At 43.3% G+C, this 19,708-nt stretch overlaps 3 protein-coding genes across 3 annotated transcripts; 2 read left to right on the top strand and 1 right to left on the bottom strand.

Moving 5' to 3' along the window:
- The first annotated feature begins 323 nt into the window (after positions 1–323).
- LOC105565257 (DNA-directed RNA polymerase II subunit RPB2) lies at positions 324–6,117 on the top strand. The gene is made up of 7 exons (XM_012018296.1): positions 324–629; positions 1,645–3,580; positions 3,653–3,875; positions 3,961–4,422; positions 4,857–5,199; positions 5,263–5,521; positions 5,608–6,117. The coding sequence occupies exons 1-7, from the start codon at positions 602–604 to the stop codon at positions 5,891–5,893; spliced, it is 3,537 nt and encodes a 1,178-aa protein (XP_011873686.1). The 5' UTR covers positions 324–601; the 3' UTR covers positions 5,894–6,117.
- On the bottom strand, positions 5,897–8,215 carry LOC105565258 (E3 ubiquitin-protein ligase TM129). The gene is made up of 7 exons (XM_012018297.1): positions 8,043–8,215; positions 7,695–7,970; positions 7,353–7,602; positions 7,067–7,256; positions 6,802–6,996; positions 6,581–6,726; positions 5,897–6,475 (listed from the first exon to the last, which is right to left on the bottom strand). The coding sequence occupies exons 2-7, from the start codon at positions 7,894–7,896 to the stop codon at positions 6,346–6,348; spliced, it is 1,113 nt and encodes a 370-aa protein (XP_011873687.1). The 5' UTR covers positions 7,897–7,970; positions 8,043–8,215; the 3' UTR covers positions 5,897–6,345.
- Positions 8,216–12,279: 4,064 nt separating this feature from the next.
- Positions 12,280–18,914, top strand: LOC105565255. The gene is made up of 6 exons (XM_012018295.1): positions 12,280–12,309; positions 14,312–14,502; positions 15,261–15,416; positions 15,627–16,496; positions 16,771–16,893; positions 17,714–18,914. Exons 1-6 carry the CDS (start codon positions 12,280–12,282, stop codon positions 17,964–17,966), a joined length of 1,623 nt encoding a protein of 540 aa, XP_011873685.1. The 3' UTR covers positions 17,967–18,914.
- The last annotated feature ends 794 nt before the right edge of the window (positions 18,915–19,708 follow it).

The following is a 19,708-nucleotide window of genomic DNA, read 5'->3' as shown; positions in this document are numbered from 1 at the left end:
CAATTTCTTCCGACACGACTTACTACATCCTATGTAGACCCAGCCTTCTATGTAGACGAGGCTTAAGCCTTGTGTCCACGATCCAAGAACTGTGTCCAAGTTCTAGTTCCAAGAAATGCGTAGCCAATCACTTTGCGGCTTTTATGGAATAGCTGCAGGTTGATTGGCTACGCATTTCTTGGAACTAGAACTTGGACACAGTTCTTGGATCGTGGACACAAAAGGCTTTACGACTACGACTTTACGACTTTTATATAGACGAGGCTTTAGAAAATGCGTAATGAAATAGTTCCAAAAGTAAAAATGGGCGCAAGAGTGCGCAAAACAATCTCCCGAAACGGTGTCAAGTAAAACGCCCGCGTGGCCGCTCTCAGGTTTCTCTACGTCATGGTTAAGCTGGTCAGCCTGTGAGACGCTTGTGTTGCCGATCCATGACCGTCATTGATCACACTCTGCCGCCATCGTTGCTTCGGTCGGTGTCGTTCCTTCGCCGGGCGTTTCGCATTGACTTGTGTTTTACCCCTGAGAAGTCGTGAGAAAATATTGTAACTTACGTGGGATCTGCGTCGCGAAATCGCGTATTTCGCAGCGCTAAGAGACAATGAGTAATATATTCGGTCTCGAGGACGGTAAGTGAAGCAGAATAACGGAACCAAATTGAGGTTATGTACGAGTAAACTTTCGCAATGGCGTGGAAGGCGCAATTTTGAAACCTCGCGGTCTTCGTGCTCCGCAATATTCCGAGCACAGTGTGGCATTAATTCGGTTCGGAGAATAATTAGGGATGGACAGGGATTACCCGATTATTTAACATCGATGCCTTTTATCGACGCGACGAGGACCGAATTAATGCACCGTACCATACCCTTGATCGCATCCTCTTGTCCTTCTACCGACTTTTAAGGAAGTTCTAGGCCTGTCTTTCGACATTTATCTTCCGGTCTTTTTATTTATAAATTTTGCGAAATTTATACTCGATTAACACTTGTCCGAATGTCGGAGCGAATTCACTCGGCTTCACGTCAAAAGGTGAAAGTTTCACTGCTGGACGTGTCGACGAAATCTTGTGTAATGCAATGATATCATTAAATCGCGCCAACTAAAATGGATATTTATACAAACTAGATACTTTGTTATTTAAAAGTGTTATATCCAAACGATCGTGCATAAGATTTTACCGAAAGAGATAAAGGAGACAGTGACATTAATGAGACAAATTTTTAATACTTATTCAATAAAAGTATAATGCGAACAACTTTAATACAAGTAAACCTTCTATGAAAAGGTGGCCTTTTCTAATTTAATCGTTGAACACATTGGTCTTGATTCACGACATTATTGTTTATTAAAAAAAACTTGGCACTGCTTACCTCATAATACGGGTCTCTCTAACAAACAGGAGTGTGTCTTCGGGGAGGGTAGGCACTAAGACGCGCCATTTGTTAATTTTTCGGTGAGGAAAATAACGTTGTAGCACTAGAGCAGGATTCAAAGTAGATCTAGTGGATTTATGTGCTTGCCGCCGCATGGACGATGTCGCTACTTCGCTGGTTTGACTTTAAACAGCATAAACTTACCCAGGCCAAGCGATTGGACTCTGCTTAACTTGAAAAGTCCATACAAAAGAACCTCTGCCTATTCCAGATCAATACGACGAGGAGGATGCGGAGGAAATCTCGTCCAAGCTCTGGCAAGAAGCCTGCTGGATCCTCATCAATGCATACTTCGACGAGAAGGGTCTCGTGCGGCAGCAGCTGGACAGCTTCGACGAGTTCATCGAGATGTCCGTTCAGCGTATCGTCGAGGACTCGCCGCAGATCGAGCTGCAGGCGGAGGCGCAGCACACCACGGGCGAGATAGAGAAGCCCGTGAAGCACCTGCTGAAATTCGAGCAGATTTACCTGTCGAAGCCGACTCACTGGGAGAAGGACGGCGCGCCGTCCCCCATGATGCCCAACGAGGCCAGATTGAGGAATCTAACGTACTCCGCGCCGCTGTACGTGGACATCACCAAGACGATCGAGAAGGACGGCGAAGACCCCGTGGAGACGCAGCATCAGAAGACGTTCATCGGGAAGATACCGATTATGCTGAGATCCAAGTATTGCCTGCTCGCCGGTCTGTCCGACCGCGATCTGACGGAGCTGAACGAGTGCCCGCTGGATCCCGGCGGGTATTTCATTATCAACGGCTCGGAGAAGGTGCTGATAGCGCAGGAGAAAATGGCCACGAACACCGTTTACGTGTTCAGCATGAAGGACGGCAAGTACGCGTACAAGGCGGAGATCCGCTCCTGCCTGGAGCACAGCTCGCGCCCGACTTCGACTCTGTGGATCAACATGATGGCCAAGAGCGGCGCCAGCATCAAGAAGTCCGCTATAGGCCAGCGCATCATCGCCATTATTCCCTACATCAAGCAGGAGATCCCTATAATGGTGGTTTTCCGGGCGCTCGGCTTCGTGGCCGATCGCGACATCCTGGAGCACATTATCTACGACTTCGACGATCCCGAGATGATGGAGATGGTGAAGCCGTCCTTGGACGAGGCCTTCGTCATACAGGAGCAGAACGTCGCGTTGAATTTCATCGGCACCAGAGGCGCGAAGCCGGGAGTGACCAAGGAGAAGCGGATCAAGTACGCTCGGGAGATCCTGCAGAAGGAGATGCTGCCGCATGTCGGCATAAGCGACTTTTGCGAGACCAAGAAAGCCTATTTCCTTGGCTACATGGTCCACAGATTACTCTCGGCGTCCCTGGGACGCAGAGAACTGGACGATCGCGATCATTACGGTAATAAGAGGCTGGACCTGGCCGGGCCGCTGCTGGCGTTCCTGTTCCGAGGTCTGTTCAAGAACCTGATGAAGGAGGTGCGTCTGTACGCGCAGAAGTTCATCGATCGGGGAAAGGACTTCAATCTTGAGCTGGCTATCAAGACGAAGATCATCACGGACGGGCTGAGATACTCGCTCGCCACAGGCAACTGGGGCGACCAGAAGAAGGCGCACCAGGCGAGGGCGGGGGTGTCGCAGGTGCTCAACAGATTGACCTTCGCGTCGACGCTGTCGCACTTGAGGCGAGTCAACTCGCCCATCGGGAGGGACGGCAAGCTCGCCAAGCCGCGTCAGTTGCACAACACGCTGTGGGGTATGCTCTGCCCCGCGGAGACCCCCGAGGGCGCCGCGGTAGGGCTGGTGAAGAATCTAGCCCTGATGGCGTACATAAGCGTCGGCTCGCAGCCCTCGCCCATCCTCGAGTTCTTGGAGGAGTGGTCCATGGAGAATCTCGAGGAGATCGCGCCGAGCGCGATCGCCGATGCCACCAAGATATTCGTCAACGGATGCTGGGTCGGCATCCACCGCGACCCGGACCAGCTGATGGCCACCTTGCGCAAATTGCGGCGGCAGATGGACATCATCGTGTCGGAGGTGTCGATGGTGCGCGATATCAGGGACCGCGAGATAAGGATATACACGGATGCCGGCAGGATCAGCAGACCTCTGCTCATAGTGGAGAATCAAAACTTGTTGCTGAAGAAGAGGCATATTAACATGTTGAAGGAGAGGGACTACAACAATGACGGGTAAGCGTCTCTCGGGTGTGCTCGCTTTCGGTTCGTTCTCACTTTTACCAACGACTTGTGTCGCGTTTGCAGGTGGCAGGAACTAGTGGGTAGCGGAGTGGTAGAGTACATAGACACCCTGGAGGAGGAAACCGTCATGATAGCCATGTCGCCCGATGATCTCAGACAGGAGAAAGAGTACGCGTATTGCACGACGTACACGCACTGCGAGATTCATCCTGCGATGATCTTGGGCGTGTGCGCCTCCATTATACCGTTCCCCGATCACAATCAGAGCCCTAGGAACACGTATCAGGTATCGCGCGTGCATCTCAGTCGCTGCGTTCTTCCTCGTGCCGTTCGCGTCTTCGAGTCGGGTCTGACGAGAGTTTATTTTTCAGAGCGCTATGGGTAAACAAGCCATGGGCGTGTACATCACCAATTTCCACGTGCGCATGGACACTCTGGCTCACGTGCTCTATTATCCCCACAAGCCGCTGGTCACCACGCGGTCCATGGAGTACCTGAGGTTCCGTGAGTTACCGGCCGGCATCAACAGCATCGTCGCGATCCTGTGTTACACGGGATACAATCAGGAGGACAGCGTTATTCTCAACGCGAGCGCCGTCGAGAGGGGCTTCTTCAGATCGGTGTTTTATCGCTCCTACAAGGAGTCCGAGTCGAAGAAGATCGGCGACCAGGAGGAGCAATTCGAGAAACCGTCGCGCCTGACCTGCCAGGGGATGCGCAACGCTATATACGACAAGTTGGACGATGACGGGATCATCGCGCCTGGAATTCGAGTGTCGGGTGACGACGTGATCATAGGAAAGACGATTACTCTGCCGGAAACGGATGACGAGGTAAAACAATTGTCTTTCAGTTATCCCTTGACAAGTAGTCTTTAAGGGGAAGGTACACTATTCAAGCCTCAAGAAATGGGTGATTTAACAAAAATTTTTTGATACGTAAATACCAACCAAAAATAATGCTTTTTTAAAAATAAAGCCTGAAGTTTATACAATACATAACAATTTTTGTCAAACATTTTATTGGTATTAAGACTGGAAAGCAGCACATCGTAGCTAGTGTTGTACGAAATACACTGGTTGACAGGATTTCGGCTACAATTGTTATCCAAAATAAATGAAAACGACAGTGCTTATTAAACTACGTAGCATTGAAAGTATAATTTTTTATACTTCAAACTGCACTTAAAAAACATTTCATTTTAATAGTGTTATCCTCCTGATGAAGTGAGAATAACGTACTTTATTCCTTTCCGTTCACCTTGCAGCTGGACAGCACGACGAAACGTTTTACGAAGCGCGACGCGTCGACTTTCTTACGGAACAGCGAGACCGGTATAGTCGATCAAGTGATGTTGACGTTGAACAGCGAGGGATACAAATTCTGCAAGATCCGAGTGCGCAGCGTACGTATACCGCAGATCGGCGACAAATTTGCGTCGCGCCACGGGCAGAAAGGTACATGTGGAATTCAGTACAGGCAGGAGGACATGCCGTTCTCCTGCGAGGGTCTCACTCCCGACATCATCATCAATCCTCACGCTATCCCTTCTCGTATGACTATCGGTCACTTGATAGAGTGCATTCAAGGAAAAGTTTCGGCTAATAAAGGTAATACGGCGACTCGCGTAGGCTTAACACAGAGGTGTCGTTAACAGCCCGATGCGTTTTCAGGAGAGATCGGTGACGCCACGCCGTTTAACGACGCCGTGAACGTGCAAAAAATCTCGACGCTTCTGCAGGAGTACGGTTACCAATTGCGAGGAAACGAGGTGATGTACAACGGACACACGGGTCGTAAGATCAACGCGCAGGTCTTTCTGGGGCCGACGTATTATCAACGTTTGAAACACATGGTGGACGACAAGATCCACAGCCGAGCGAGAGGACCTGTGCAAATTTTAGTCAGACAACCTATGGAGGGTCGAGCGAGGTGATTATGCGCTATTATTTTTATTATTTTAATATTACCTGCCGTTAATCCAAATATACGTATTATAAATGTCTGCATTTATTTAGGGATGGTGGACTTCGTTTCGGAGAAATGGAACGGGATTGTCAAATTTCTCATGGCGCGGCGCAGTTTCTGCGAGAACGTCTATTCGAGGTGTCAGATCCATACAGAATTCATGTATGTAATTTCTGCGGTTTTATCGCTATAGCGAATCTGCGGAACAACACCTTCGAATGCAAGGGATGCAAAAACAAGACGCAAATCTCGCAAGTAAGACTGCCGTATGCGGCCAAGTTGCTCTTCCAGGAATTAATGGCAATGAATATCGCGCCTAGACTCATGATACACTGAGTAGTTTGTAAATAATTTATTTTATATAAAATATCAACTTATCAATGTGTATATACAGATTACATACCGTATTATCATACAATAAAACAGATTGATAAACAATTTTTCACAAGTTTCTGACGTTTAGAACTAGCAAGTATTTGTTAATACCAAAATGTAGTAATCTTTATATATATGTCAAAGGCAATATTGCTCGAGGTTATTAAAGTTTTGTGATAATAAAATTAATTTGGTTTTTATTCTACAGTTATTGTTCTCGCAAAAAATTGACCTTTCCGTTCATTCGCACATACGTGTCAACTTTATGAGAACAACGTGCGTAGTTTGCGTGTGAAAATGAGTTTACGTAAAATGATTCAAATGAAACTTTGAATGTTTTCTCTTAAAAACTGTATTAAAAAAGAAATTGATACAAATAAGAATTATTCAAAATAATGCACATCATCTGGATATTAATTAGAATCATTAGGATTTCTCACAAGACACACATCTAGAACGCAGAATCGTGCTCTGCAGAGCGGACAGGTACATTTGGAGGACAGCCACGTTTCCAGTGCATTTTCGTCTTGTCTCGAGGCAAACCTGTTTCAAGTAAAATAATACCATTAACAATAACAATGATATCTGTGAAGACGATTCAGTACAAGTACGAATAATCAAGAACAATCGTAATAAAAATTTACTCACCATTTTGCCATGCATTCTATACACCACATTGGACGGCAATAACACGTCGTGCAGCCGTCCAGGTCTCCAGATTCGGCGTTGCTGCACAATCTGTTCAACTTAACATTCGACGACGCTTGCATGCATCCGATACATTGACCCAACTCCTACATACGTATGAATCAATAGTTGAGGATAAACAGGCGAGAGGGGAAATGAAAGTAATTTGATACGCTTGATACCTCAGCAGTGTCGTAGAACGGATTTTTATCGACCTCTTCTTTGAAAGTGTCGATAAACCTGTCGAGCAAGGTTCTGTGGAACGTGATGTTGTGCAGTACGGCGATCGGCCGTGAAATCTTGTCCTGCAAGTCCTTGAAATCCAGCGCGTTCAATCTTATGTCAAACTCCTGCGCCATCGCCCGCATGGGTTTCACCTGGAAAACGACACGTGGACAATCGGGGGGGGGGGGGGGGCTGCGATCTGCGAGCAATTATCGCCAATACCTGTATATTGATAAACTGAACTTGGTCTCTCGTCGAGGGCGACATGAAGTGGACGTCGCTCTTATTCACGACCAGGGTCGCGTCGCTTTGATGCGCCACTTGCAATTTATAGGGCGTGATCTTAATGACCCAATTGTCCGTCGCTACGACACGAATTACGCTATTTGTGACAATGACAATTTTATCTATTCTAAAACAAAATCGTGCCATTTCAGTACAAACACGTATACTTGCAAATCACGATAGACTCGAGTTCCCGAGTGTTAAGCCAGATATCTGAATAAACCTTCGATACTCCGTGTTAATGTCCGAGGCGACGGACGTCCACGGCGTGTTGTTATTGCAATACACGGATAGGTTTTGCGCTATCGGATGCGTGGCCCAATTGTGCGCGGACCACTCGAGGACCTTGTTCAGCATGTAAAGCGGGGCCATCGTCACGCAAAGGAGGATTAGCGGTCCGAGATAATTCCCATCGGCTAGCAGCAGCTTACCAGCGTCTAGATGATCGAACAAGAGCAATCCAAGAACGTAGCCTGTACAAGGGAAGAATCGAAGGCTTGTAAAAGTGATGCGGAGCGGAGACGATTGGGTGTAACCCAGAGAGGAAAGGAAGCACGTCTGTTACCCAGAGGTAGCGCGGAATGCAGAAGTAACGTGGCTACGCTTCTCCTGATGTGGTACTGTATGAAAAACTCATTCTCGCTGCCGAGCCAATTGGCAAAGACGTCCTTGACGGTGAGTCCCGCCGAGACAAACTCCGTCGGCGGATAGATTATACATCCGGACATGAGAAGATAAAACAAAGTGTAGAAAAGTAGAGCTGACATTTTTTTCTCATTTGCAGAGAGGGAGAGAGAGAGAGAGGGGGGCACTTGTCGTTCGACAACAGCGTAGCGGCGATCTGGAATAATTTCGTAAATTATCTTAGCACTCCGCTCAACTCCTTGTAACGATAACAATTGCGACGGATTACATTCAGCGTGGTTGCAGCTGCCCCTTCATGACTGCTCGTGGAAACCGGCGGATGCGGTTTTCAGCCTTGATTTCAACAGCGAATATATCTGTTTATTTATTGGAGCTCTACGTATATTTATCGGGGAATCACAGATCGAGGGTTAGATCTTTCTAGTTCGATGTGGAACAAGTGTCGGTAATACAGGCACCGACTTTTTGCCATAAGAGCTGGAATACCGACCGCAACTCCGATTAACCGAAGGACGTACGGATAGATGGCACTTGAATCAACCGCGATGTGGGTTGGGGGGGTAGAGGCAAGTTAAAAACTCGTTTTTTAATTACAGACATTGCACGAAGAAAAGGGATTATGTGTAGCTCTGTGCTAAGTACATACACGAGTGATTAGTAATGGTAGAGCATGGTAGGGTCTTCGGTTCGATCCTGGCCCTCGTCCCGCATATTTTTCCGTTAAAGATAATTTCAAGATTTAGCGATTGAAGGAATTTAAGGAAACCGGCGCGAAAGAAATATTTTCAGATATTCTGTTCTGCGAAAACGTCCCAGAAATAATTTTGCGATGTAACGTAAGATGTTGATATATTTAAAAAATCTTGTAAAATATCTTAAAAATTAGAGGGGTATACTTTAAGTCACCAATGATGAATAAATAAGATTAGGACTTTAGTTGATCCAACTGGCAATATATTTGATAGAGTGTTACATTAGATGCGACGTTTCGACCCAGGAATCAGGGTCGAAACGTCGCCTCTAATGTAACACTCTATCAAATATATTGCCAGTTGGATCAACTAAAGTCCTAATCTTATCTTAAAAATCTTTCAAAACAATATTTTACTGGAATCTTTTTCACTGGTTTCGTCTGGGCTTTTAGAAATATTTTTCAAATGTTTTTCGTATAATTTCAGAAATATTTTATCTTTTAAAAGAATATTTTTGCAACATTTAAAAAATGTTCGAGTGCTATTAGGGTGGGTGTAAATCCGACTGTGCATTTTTCTAAGCCTAATACACGAGAAAGAAGAAGAAGAGTGCATTTTGTAATTCTCTATATTTGCTCTAATATTTTTCTTCTTGAATTCATAAAGTGTACCTCTGTTGAAATGAATAATTTAAGAAGTTGCCTGGAGTCTTGTCTACACAGGAGACAGAGAAAGAGGGGGAAAGGGGAGAAGATATACAGTGGCACACCTAGGCTGCGGTCCACTTGATACTACAAATGCTTCGAGGTATTCTTCTTCTCCTCCTCCTTTCTTTTATTAAAGAAAGAAGAAAAAGAAGAAGGAGATTAATGCTTTGAAGCATTCGTAGCATCTAGTGGCTTGCAGCCCTAAGCTGGTACGTATCGTGGCAAACTGGTATTTCGCCAGCCAGCAATCGTGCAAATCGATGCTCCAATAATTCAATGCTGTTCAAACTAACGGAATGCCGTTACCGTCTTCAATCATCAGCGCGGTGGTCGCTGGCGAAGCATCGTGTTAATTGACATTAAGGACTTGGGCTTGACAAGCCCGCCTCCAGTTCATCCGGCAAGAAATAAAAATACTTCCGAGATGTAGGCAAGTGATCAGATCGTGGAAAGATCTGTCATAGTTGCGACTCCTGATCGTGAAATTCCAGCACAAACTCGTCAATTTACGACATCGCGAGCGAGAAATCCAAAAAAAGAAAGGCACGATTTTACTCGCGCCACATCGTTGAGATAAATTACTTTTCTCGCGCTCGATCACGCGTGCTCGTGACAGTGAAGATTGATCAAGCACACCGAGGACTTTCATCTCTTCAATTCACGATTTAATAAATTTATTGGTATGTCGACTGTTGCCGTGCAATTAGTTATAACTTTGTTCCCGACGTCATTTTTAGATCAGTATTTGAATATACTATACTTGTTAATGTGTTACATTTAAAAGTGCTCGATATGTCCACCATTATTTTTTCAAGACATTTTAAATTTAAAACAATGTCTCGAGAACATGGCAAATCGAGAACGGGAAGGTGTCGCAGAGACATCGTATGGACGTCCTTCGAATAATTCCATGAGATATAACTTCAGTACATCAGATAACTCGCCGAGACGTCGTAAAGTGTTTCCCGGAGAAACTGTAATCTCGGCCCGGCCGATCGGGAGAGATGTTTCAAAAGCGAAACATGCAAAAGAGGTGTGAGCAAGGCGCAACGCGGCGTCTTCAAAAGCGAGGAAATTCAGTGAAAGAGTCACTTGTCCAGTGACAGTATTTTCGGGGTCAGTAGACCGCGCGGTTACTCGCGCGCGCGCGCGACGGATCCGCCGTAAACCTTAAATCGCTATTTATGACTATCCCAGCGTGTCTTTTTGTGTAGATGCTCAGCGGCGTAGGCTGTTCCCTCTTGCCGAGGAACAAACGTGGCCGATCTCGTTGCCGCTATCAGGTCGACTCGCGCGACAACGAGAACGACAATTAACGACGTTGTCGTCTTCGGGGGGCCATCTTATGGCGTCTACCTCCCCAAAGATATACCTACCCCTATTTATTATTATGGAGGTTGTGCTGGTTTCGCATTCGCCTACGCCGACCCAGTGAGAAATGATTCGTCGGTGCGTCGAAACAATATCGAATCGTTTTCAAACTGATGTCGAATCCGACGTCAATTCGACGGTATTGATGTCGATTCGACATCGATCGACGAGTCATTTCTCGCTGGGGGTCGTTTGGCACCCGGTAACAGTGGGGAATTTGTTTAATTATTTGCTAAAGGGGTCTTTGGAGAGATGTGGTCACTCGATCTGCACAAGAATCTACCAAGCCATCGAGTGAGATACCAAGCATCGCTCTGGTATCGCGCTGCTAGCACAGTATTCTTCCTTTATTCAATAAAATGGAGTAGGCAAGCGAAAGGGTTACCGAGCCTGGATAGGCTGAGTGTAACCCCGAAGCTCGAGTCCCGAAGAGGTTGAGCTTTGTCCTTGGATGCTGGGAGGTTTCTCTTAAACCCGGTGAGAAATAATATCATTTCTCGCTGAGAAAGGTTCTCGTCTCTTCGCGCGAGACTATACGATAAGCAACCTCGAGCTCCTCCTAGAATTTTCAAAACGTTCGGAAGATTTGCGCCGCTCCGGATGACGCGAGCGCTCTCGAGGCTCTCTCCGCTTCAGGACTAACAGAGTCGGCAGCCAGGCGGCTACGTCACTGGCGGGGTCCTCGTGACACAGATCAGCGGCGGCAACTATAACGGTACCCGCCGGCGTGACCTACTCTTGAGTCGCGCGCTCTCTCGGTCCTTCCTTATTTGTCCTCTCTTCATTTCACGTCTTTCTCGCGAACTCTCCTTTCGTCCAGGGCCGAATGTCCAACAGGGTCTGCGTGTGACGCGTGCGTTCGGTCATCATGCGAATGGCCGATATCCCGTTCTCGTACACTTCTCTATCCTCGACAGAGAGAAGATTCGTCGTCTCTCTATTAGTAGAAAACCAAGATCAAACAGGGGTCGGTTTACCCTTTAGAGAGCCATCATCGTGACGTTGCTCTAAGATCAATCCCGCCCTTTTCCCAGCGGTTATCTAAAGAAGATCACCCTTGTTCGAATGGGCCACTTCCCCAGGTGGAACATAAAACTCATAATAATATCACGATGACGTCGTTGTAACTTACTCATCATTTAAAAGTTATATTAACGTCGTCTTAATGTCACTTTAACGCCATCATGACCTGGGCTCCGCGAAACCATCGGACCGACTTCTCTCCTCGTCACATTCCCGCTCGGCCAGGAATCTGAAGAGCCAGGACGTGGGCGAGGCGAGACGGTCGGCCGCCACTGCCGCGTGTATAGCATCTTCTCTCCCGTACGCCGGCGGGCTACACTTTTTCTTCCACGTGAGGAGCATCGTCACGGGTCGCCTCGTCGCATGGGCGGACGGTCGACCGGGCCGCGGCTGATTACGGGCAGTAATGAAAGCGGCCTGCTTGCACGCGGTAGGTAGGCAGGTGCGCGCCGCCGTCTGTCATGTAGCCTTTTCTCCGTCGTTTCCGTCGCACGTTTTCTGCCGCATCCTCTACGCCGAGGTCGTCAATGAGAGCCGACAACCGCTGCCGCCGTTGCTCCTCTTCTTCTTCCTCTTCTTCTTCTTCGCGCGCCCCAACAGGGTGATCACGAGTGTGGGAGCACGCAAGGAGCAGTTTGAGTGTTATTCGTGACCGCCGTCACGGATTCCGCGGGTCCAGCCGCTGGACCAGCGAGTCCTCCCTCCGCGAGTTATGAAAGCGATCGCACCCTTTGTTCTTCAGGTGAGCGTTCTTCAAGCGTTCTCTTCGCGGTGAATATATCCCTTGTTCCGTTCCTCGCGAGTGAACGGAGGAGTGTCGTACTTGTGAGAAACGAATGAGTTGGGGGAGAAAACGCGGTAAATATGTATGCCAGGAAAATAATTATCCAATCTTTGAAAATGTGAATTTTGCCGCCCTCTGACTATTCTGTTTCTTCGTTCCTATCTCTGTTCCCAATTGTATACCATTTGAACTGGAACAATTACTAAATGTGGAGTACGAGACTTGCGGGAGATATCGATGCGTTTAGTTCAAAGTATGAGCTTTTGTATAAACAAGCTCGCATGTCCGCAATTGTCCTCAACTGATTTAATTCTTCCTGAAATATATTGTCGCATTTATATTGGAAACCTGATAAAATTATAAGCTCATAGAAGTATAACTTCATCATAAAAATAATAAGGATAAAGGTATCTTGAAAAATACCGAATTAACTTTAAGTAGTACGCAGTTATAAAGTATATAACAAAAACCACAGAATCTAAAATACAATATTTTTTATATATATTTTCATCTGTCATTTTGACAATAATAATTTAGAATTAAATAGAAGCGTTAGCTTTAAAAAATTATTTTATTTGCTTATATTTCAAAATTAAAATGTATAAAATATGTTCTAGACTTTCGCGTTTAATAATTTCGAGGAGAATCAAATTGATTCCAGACAGTTTCCAGATAGCACACAGATAAAACGTGAGTTCACAGAGAATTTATGTTAAAGAATTTCTACAAAATGAGAAAAATGAATATATTTTAAAGAATTCTTAAAGGATCAGCCACAGTTTATCTTGAAATATTCCTCAGAGGTTCAGTATATGGTGCAGATAACTTCTTCAATCATTCTTATCTTATTCTTGTGCGAATTCCTAAAGAATTACAATTCAGGCAAGAAGAAAACTTGAAGAATACTTTGCGAACTCACTATCTGGGTTGTGACATGTTTCTTGTTGGTTACATGCTCCAAACTTCAGACGCATTCAACGGTGTCTTCCACAAACTGTTTCGTATTCCACATTTGGCAATTACCTCAGTTCTCCGATAGCCAAGTAGTAGAAACGTTGTACAATAAAACATAAATTGATGAAGATTTCGCAAAGGTTGTGCCAAGGCGATTTGTAATAACGCAGCAGTTTTGTCAGAATGAAAATTTTAAATATCTGTGAAAAATGAGATCAGTCCAATTTTTTTTAATAGAAATATTTTAAAATAATTTTGAATGTGTATAATATTTCACGTTGCAATATTTCATAAGTTGGAGATAATTATATTTTTATAAGCATATATATGCTAAAATATATGCTAACACAACTGAAATATTTCTCTCAATTATTGGACAATTTCTTTTCCAAAATTTCATTTTGCAAATATACAGTAAAATTACAAAAATACGAACGTTTTGACGTTCGGATTCATCTTCAGCGCAATTGATATAACCGTGAAAATAATAAAATAAAACAGTTAAGGGTGATTGTCAGCAGTTACAAATTAAAAATAGAGTAGGTCTAAGCGTAATGAATGATTCGTCGTTCCATCTTAAGCATTATGATGCTGACACGTTGCAAACAATTTGTCGTTATTGGAATTAGAAGTCATATGAGCTCAACTGAAGAGACGTAATGCTACCTCACCTTGTTCCGAGTTTGTTACAAGTGTTTCAAGGATTTCGGCAACATGTCGGCAAACTTATATCATTTGGCTATCTGGGATATATATTTTTTTCATTACCGACACTTTTGTAAAAGTAATGAGCTAGGGATAGAGAGAAATAAGAAAGGGACTTTATTGTCTATTTTAACGTCAATCTCTTATTCGAAAGATTACAGATGTTCCCACTGGAACACTTGTCAATTCTTCCCCAGCCACTTCTCTCAATCGTCCCGTTAATATCTTTTTCCGTGAAGCTCCGATCGAATTCATGACAGACGGCCATTACGTCGTAAATTAGTTGATTCTCGTGTTGCAGGTGATTGCATTGCAACTGACGAGATGCCAGGGCGGCGGCGGCGGCGGCGGCGGGCCGAGCACGTTCGGATACGACGCCTCCTCGGCCTGCAGCAAACCGTACTCGCGCGCGGGCCGTGCGCACCACGAGGACCTACCCTGTGACTTTCGCCAACAGAACTGGTGCACGATCGCCGGTAGCTCTTATCCTTGGTACTTCGTCTCATTTGCGCTTCGTCTCTTCCGTTCGTGGCGATCTCTCCTCGAGACTTTCGCCCGCCCGACATTCGTACGCTCACGCGCGCTCGATTTGTCCGCGGCGAAAGTTTCGGTGTGCCGTCAGTCGGTCAAGTAATCGAATCCAAGCCGACCAAAAAGTCTTACAGCTAATTTTTATTAGTATTGCAACTAACGTTTGTCTGTAAAATACGTGAGATAATTTGTTTTAAAGAAACGAAAGGGGTTTGACAATTGTATGGACAGAGTACTGCTGAAACTTACGGATGTTTTGTAAGAAGATTAAAATAAATTAATAAATTAGTGTCCGTAGTGTCAAAAATAAAACGCTTTTGTCAGATATAAAAAAAAGTCTAATGTCCGTACATTAGCAGTATTTTCAGCAAAGTATTTTCCCCTTCTCTTTTTTCTATTGAACGTTTAATATTAGTAACGAAATTTCGTTCTCAACTTTGTCCAGGCAATTAATTTCTCTTTTGTTGCACTTTGTAAGAATTAGAACGGGTGAAAAAATAAGACAACGAATTCTACGTAAGAAAGATCGAATTTTACAAATGAAAAATAACGCGAGATTCTCATTTTCGAGTAGTTATCAGAAACTCTCAATATCTCGGTTGTTAATTACTTGAAATGAAACGTATTTTCTACATATTCTTAAAGCTCCTTAAAGGAAGACTCGCACCGTCTTGTCCACTTTGTCAGCACAGAGTTATGTTTCTGCTGCTCATTCGCAGGCACGCGGTACGTCGGTTCGTGCAAGAGAATCAGGGGTTGATGAGACGCATGTACGGCGATGAGAATTACATCAGTGTCCTCCGAGCGGAGTTCGAGAGAAACGACATCGAGCTAAAGTACGACGAGTACCATCATCACTACGCCGATGATCTGAGGTAGCTTTCTCACGATTCCTTCCGGCGATATGTTTTATTATCAGTCATTCCTCGCTTTAATTTTGTTTTGTATATAGGAGCTTTATTTACATTTCCTATTTATACATAAAAATTAGCTACTCGTTAATAATAAAACTTTATAATTATTCCATTATATTATAGATCTATAATAAAGTTTTATACGCATGGGTTGCGCCTCGTGATTTCCAGACAATTCCAGTATGACGATGATTATGAATTCATCGACGACGATCGGGCGAAGGTCGACGGATACGAAGGCCGCGGATTTACCAGCCGCTCCTTCAACGATCCCATCGCCAAGCGAATGAATAAGTTCTCGAAGCTCAGCGAGTACACCAGGCCACATTTCAGGCCCACCGAACGGACCACCAGTTCGACCACCCCTCCGAGTACGACGACTACCTCTTCAACTTCGTCCTCGACGTCGACCAGGTTCACGACTGTCGTTACGTCGTCCTCAACGACGCCTGCGTCTACCAGCACGGAGCAGGTCAATGCTCAAACCCCTGTAACGTCAACTTCTCCAAAGTTTTTGAACACTACTGTCAAGGTTGCTGATCCTGCGACGAATGGCACGACGACGACCACAACGACGACGACGACTACGACAATGAGAACAACTACATCAACATTGCCAAGCGTTACCTTGGTTCATATAGTCAAAGAACAGAATTTTAGCATCAACGAAATTCCCGGACAGAACGATAGGATCGACGTGGACTTGGAGGAGCCAGAAGCAGAAGTGGCAGCGTATTCAGAGAAAATGATCGAAGAGTACACAACGTTGGAACCAGCCGAAGCGACGACGAGCGCCCCTAAGGAATCGCTAGTCGATCAGCAAGAGGAGGAGGAAGAAGCGTTTGGCGCTGCAACGAAGACTACAGTACATGAAGAACTAGTAGCTGCAGCGAGTTATGAGCAACAGCAACAGTTCAGGCCACGTCCTGAGTATCGGCCATCGGGCGTGGCTGAGACATCGGCAAGTACGGGAGGCCAGCTTTTCCAAGATGTCGCAGCAAAGGACCAACAGGAGCAGCCGGTGCTGAAGCTTAGAGGAGTGTGAGTAGAGGAGTGTGTGTTAGTCTGACCCAATCTACCACCATTTTTCGTAGGAGTCCTCTTGTATCAGACACCCTGTATAATTAAAATTTTTTATTCTGACAAAACTGCCGCCCTATGGCGAATCATCTTAACGCAACTTTTGCGAAATTTTCTTCAATTTATGACGTCATTGTTGTATAAAGTTTCTACAATTTTCCTATCGGGAGCAGAATATGTAAAATAGAACTGAAATGAGAAATTTCAGAGGATTAATTAAATTGTTTCTGCACAGGAATGCTTGTCCTGTCAAGGAAGAAGTGGTGGCGCCGTTCTGGGCTAATAATACTCGCGGAGAAGTCTTGGCTCTCCTCAATCTTTACCCCTTCGAGCAGTATGTCCATTGGGAGAAGTGCACGTAAGCTTCATTAATCCTGAAATGCCAGAATTTGCGTTTACAAAATTAAGGAATCAAATTAATCCTATGTACATGATGTGAACAATTGTTTTAAAATTATAATGTAAAAATACTTATAATAATAAAATTTCAGAATAAAATCAAACGAGAAATACAAGAATTTGCTATTAAAAAATTAAGAAAGAAGAAAATATAAATTAATGTCTATAATTTAATTTATATCTCTCAGGCTGAGAAGTCCAGCTAGCACAGTAAACTTGCAAAGTATTCTTTAAGTTTTCTGTCTTTCTGAATTGTAATTCTTCAGGAATTCATAGAAGAACGCAATAAGAACGATTGGGGAAGTTGCATGTACCATAATAAACTTCTGACGAATACTTCAAGACAAACTGATTGTGGCTGACTCTTCAAGAATTCTTCAGATATTCAGTTTTCTAATTCTGCAGGCATTCTTTAAAATGAATTCTTTATGAACTTACGTTCTCCCAGATAGCACAAAGGTGAACGTAAAGTTTATGGAGAATTCGTTTTAAAGAATACTTATAGAATTAGAAACGAGGAAGTCGCATAGAAATTTTATGTAATTCCTCAATTATCTTGTTCTTCTATGAATTGCTACACAGCGAGAAGTGACTCGTCGATCGACGTTGTCATTTCTCGCTAGGTAAAGAATTACAATTTAGAAAAAGAGAAAACTTGAAGAACTACTGCAAATCCGCTACGCTAGCTGAGAAAAATCGCAAAACAATCTTATATTAATTATGTTCTTATCTTATTTTCATTCTCTTCTCTTGTTTCTGAATCTCCAATTCTGTTGCAGGCACGAGAACAAGCAGATGTATTGCCGGGATGGATGCAGATGCGAGCAGCAGTATCGGCTGCATCGGCTGCTGGCTTACGATCCCAACAACGAATGTCGCGGTATTTTCAGCGACTGGTTCAAGTTTCCCAGTTGCTGCGTCTGCCGTTGTTATGATCTGCCATTGGAATTTCGGATGACGTCGCGCTCGCCGCGCACCTCGCACAAACGACGAATCAAGGTGCAATCGCCAACGCGGAACCGTTATCCGTGATCTGATTGTCTTCTGGCTGGCCGGCCGCCAAATAATGCAGCGTGTAAGTTGAGGGCAACCCACTAGATGAGGATCCTACGCGAAATTCTTAACGAGTGCAGTACAAATCATTTTTAATTAAAGAGCCTCTCTATTTAATTCAGAGATTCTAGGTTTATTGTTAACGTTTAATATCTCTTTTATGTATGTTTAACAAACATGTTTTCTATTTAATATATTGAAATTATATACATGTTACATATTGATAGTAGTATATAGAGAGAGATGCGTATTTATAGATATTATATGTAAAGTATATTTACGTATTGTTGAGGTTGTTTAATATTTCTTAATAAATTAACACAGCAATGATATATTCGAAAGATGTCCGATGTTACTTAAATACTTTCCGAGGAAAGTGTGATTAAATTTTGACACTAGTTTGTACTGTGCGCATATGGATGGCAGATAAAAGATCTTCTCTTAGAAAATTTTCGTTTGCCATATCGAAATAATTTGTATAGAGTTTTGTCAGTCCAACATAATATTACTTGTAATAAGTAAAATGTACAATGAGATAACGAACTAGGATAATTATCCTCGTTTAGAGAAATTCATACTATTTAATATACATGTAATGGTTTATATTATATTTAACGATCCATATTTTATTTATCACGATGGCGATATGAACCTAAACGCATTGAAATGGTGTAGGCTTTCTCTTGACATGATTATTGCATATTTAAAACAATAACAAGAGGAAAGCGTAAATTAAAATAATTTAAGAAATAATGAAGTCGTCACGTATTTCTGATAAATGACATTAATCAATATTTATATATACATGGTGTCTGATAAAAAAGTAGCCAATTTGAAAATAGTGTCAAATTGCGTTAAACTAGGAAGAAAAATCATATGCCGCGTTGCAAAATTCGCAATAGTTATCGAGTAATTCTATCTACCGTGTACTACATACTCATTCGCTCAGACATGTAGATAAATGAATTACTCGATAACTATTACGAATTTTGCAACGCGGCACGTGACTTTTCTTCTTAGTTTAACCCAATCCACCACCCTTTTCTAATTGGCTACTATTTTATCAGACATCCTGTATATATCATATATCTATAAATTACTTTAAATTACTAATATATATGTATATATGTTAGTAATTTAAAGAGATTATGTATATACTTATTCTAATTATATATATACACACATATACATATGTAAAGCGATTATCACAGCAAATATAACTCCATCATACAAAATTATACATACGTACTGTAATAGGTGTTGCGAATATTATGACACCATATATGTATCTGAACGAAAAAAAAATATATATTCGACATAATTCTATTGCAAGTAAAGGCTCGTGAATAAAATATACGCCATTTTTATAACTGCTAATACTCTTTTCTTCTATTTTCATATTCATTATTTGCACCAGACATATTGTCGATAATATTATATGCAGGGTTGGGTAAGTTATCTATTTTTGTTTTAACTAAGTTAAATTAAAGTTAACAGCTTTGAAAATTTAACTTAGTTAAGATACAAGTTAATATAATGAAATTAATTGAATTAAAAGTTAATAATAAAAAGAAATTAAAACGTTAAAATTGTTAAATTCCTTTTATTTTGGACACAAAATCTTGGGAGTCTCACGATCACGTAAATTGCTTTAAATTTCACGATCAGCGTTTGATTTTGAGAGCCAATGATACTAGAGTCTAGAGTCCTAGAAAAAAATA

This window comes from Vollenhovia emeryi, unplaced genomic scaffold (genome assembly GCF_000949405.1).
Source record: "Vollenhovia emeryi isolate VEMERY1.0 unplaced genomic scaffold, V.emery_V1.0 DF939154.1, whole genome shotgun sequence".
In the NCBI taxonomy this organism is placed as follows: Eukaryota; Metazoa; Arthropoda; class Insecta; order Hymenoptera; family Formicidae; genus Vollenhovia; species Vollenhovia emeryi.
Note: the sequence above shows the minus strand (reverse complement) of the source record. Positions and strands in the feature narration are given on the sequence as shown.

Coding starts and splice junctions, on each gene's coding strand:
- LOC105565255 (XM_012018295.1), top strand. CDS start 12,280: ATGAAAGCGATCGCACCCTTTGTTCTTCAG. Junction 15,417..15,626: donor CACTACGCCGATGATCTGAG/GTAGCTTTCTCA, acceptor CGTGATTTCCAG/ACAATTCCAGTATGACGATG. Junction 16,894..17,713: donor GTCCATTGGGAGAAGTGCAC/GTAAGCTTCATT, acceptor ATTCTGTTGCAG/GCACGAGAACAAGCAGATGT.
- LOC105565258 (XM_012018297.1), bottom strand. CDS start 7,896: ATGTCAGCTCTACTTTTCTACACTTTGTTTTATCTTCTCATGTCCGGA. Junction 7,257..7,352: donor ATTAACACGGAGTATCGAAG/GTTTATTCAGAT, acceptor ATTTTGTTTTAG/AATAGATAAAATTGTCATTG. Junction 6,997..7,066: donor TTCAGTTTATCAATATACAG/GTATTGGCGATA, acceptor GTCGTTTTCCAG/GTGAAACCCATGCGGGCGAT.
- LOC105565257 (XM_012018296.1), top strand. CDS start 602: ATGAGTAATATATTCGGTCTCGAGGACG. Junction 4,423..4,856: donor TGCCGGAAACGGATGACGAG/GTAAAACAATTG, acceptor TTCACCTTGCAG/CTGGACAGCACGACGAAACG. Junction 5,522..5,607: donor CCTATGGAGGGTCGAGCGAG/GTGATTATGCGC, acceptor GCATTTATTTAG/GGATGGTGGACTTCGTTTCG.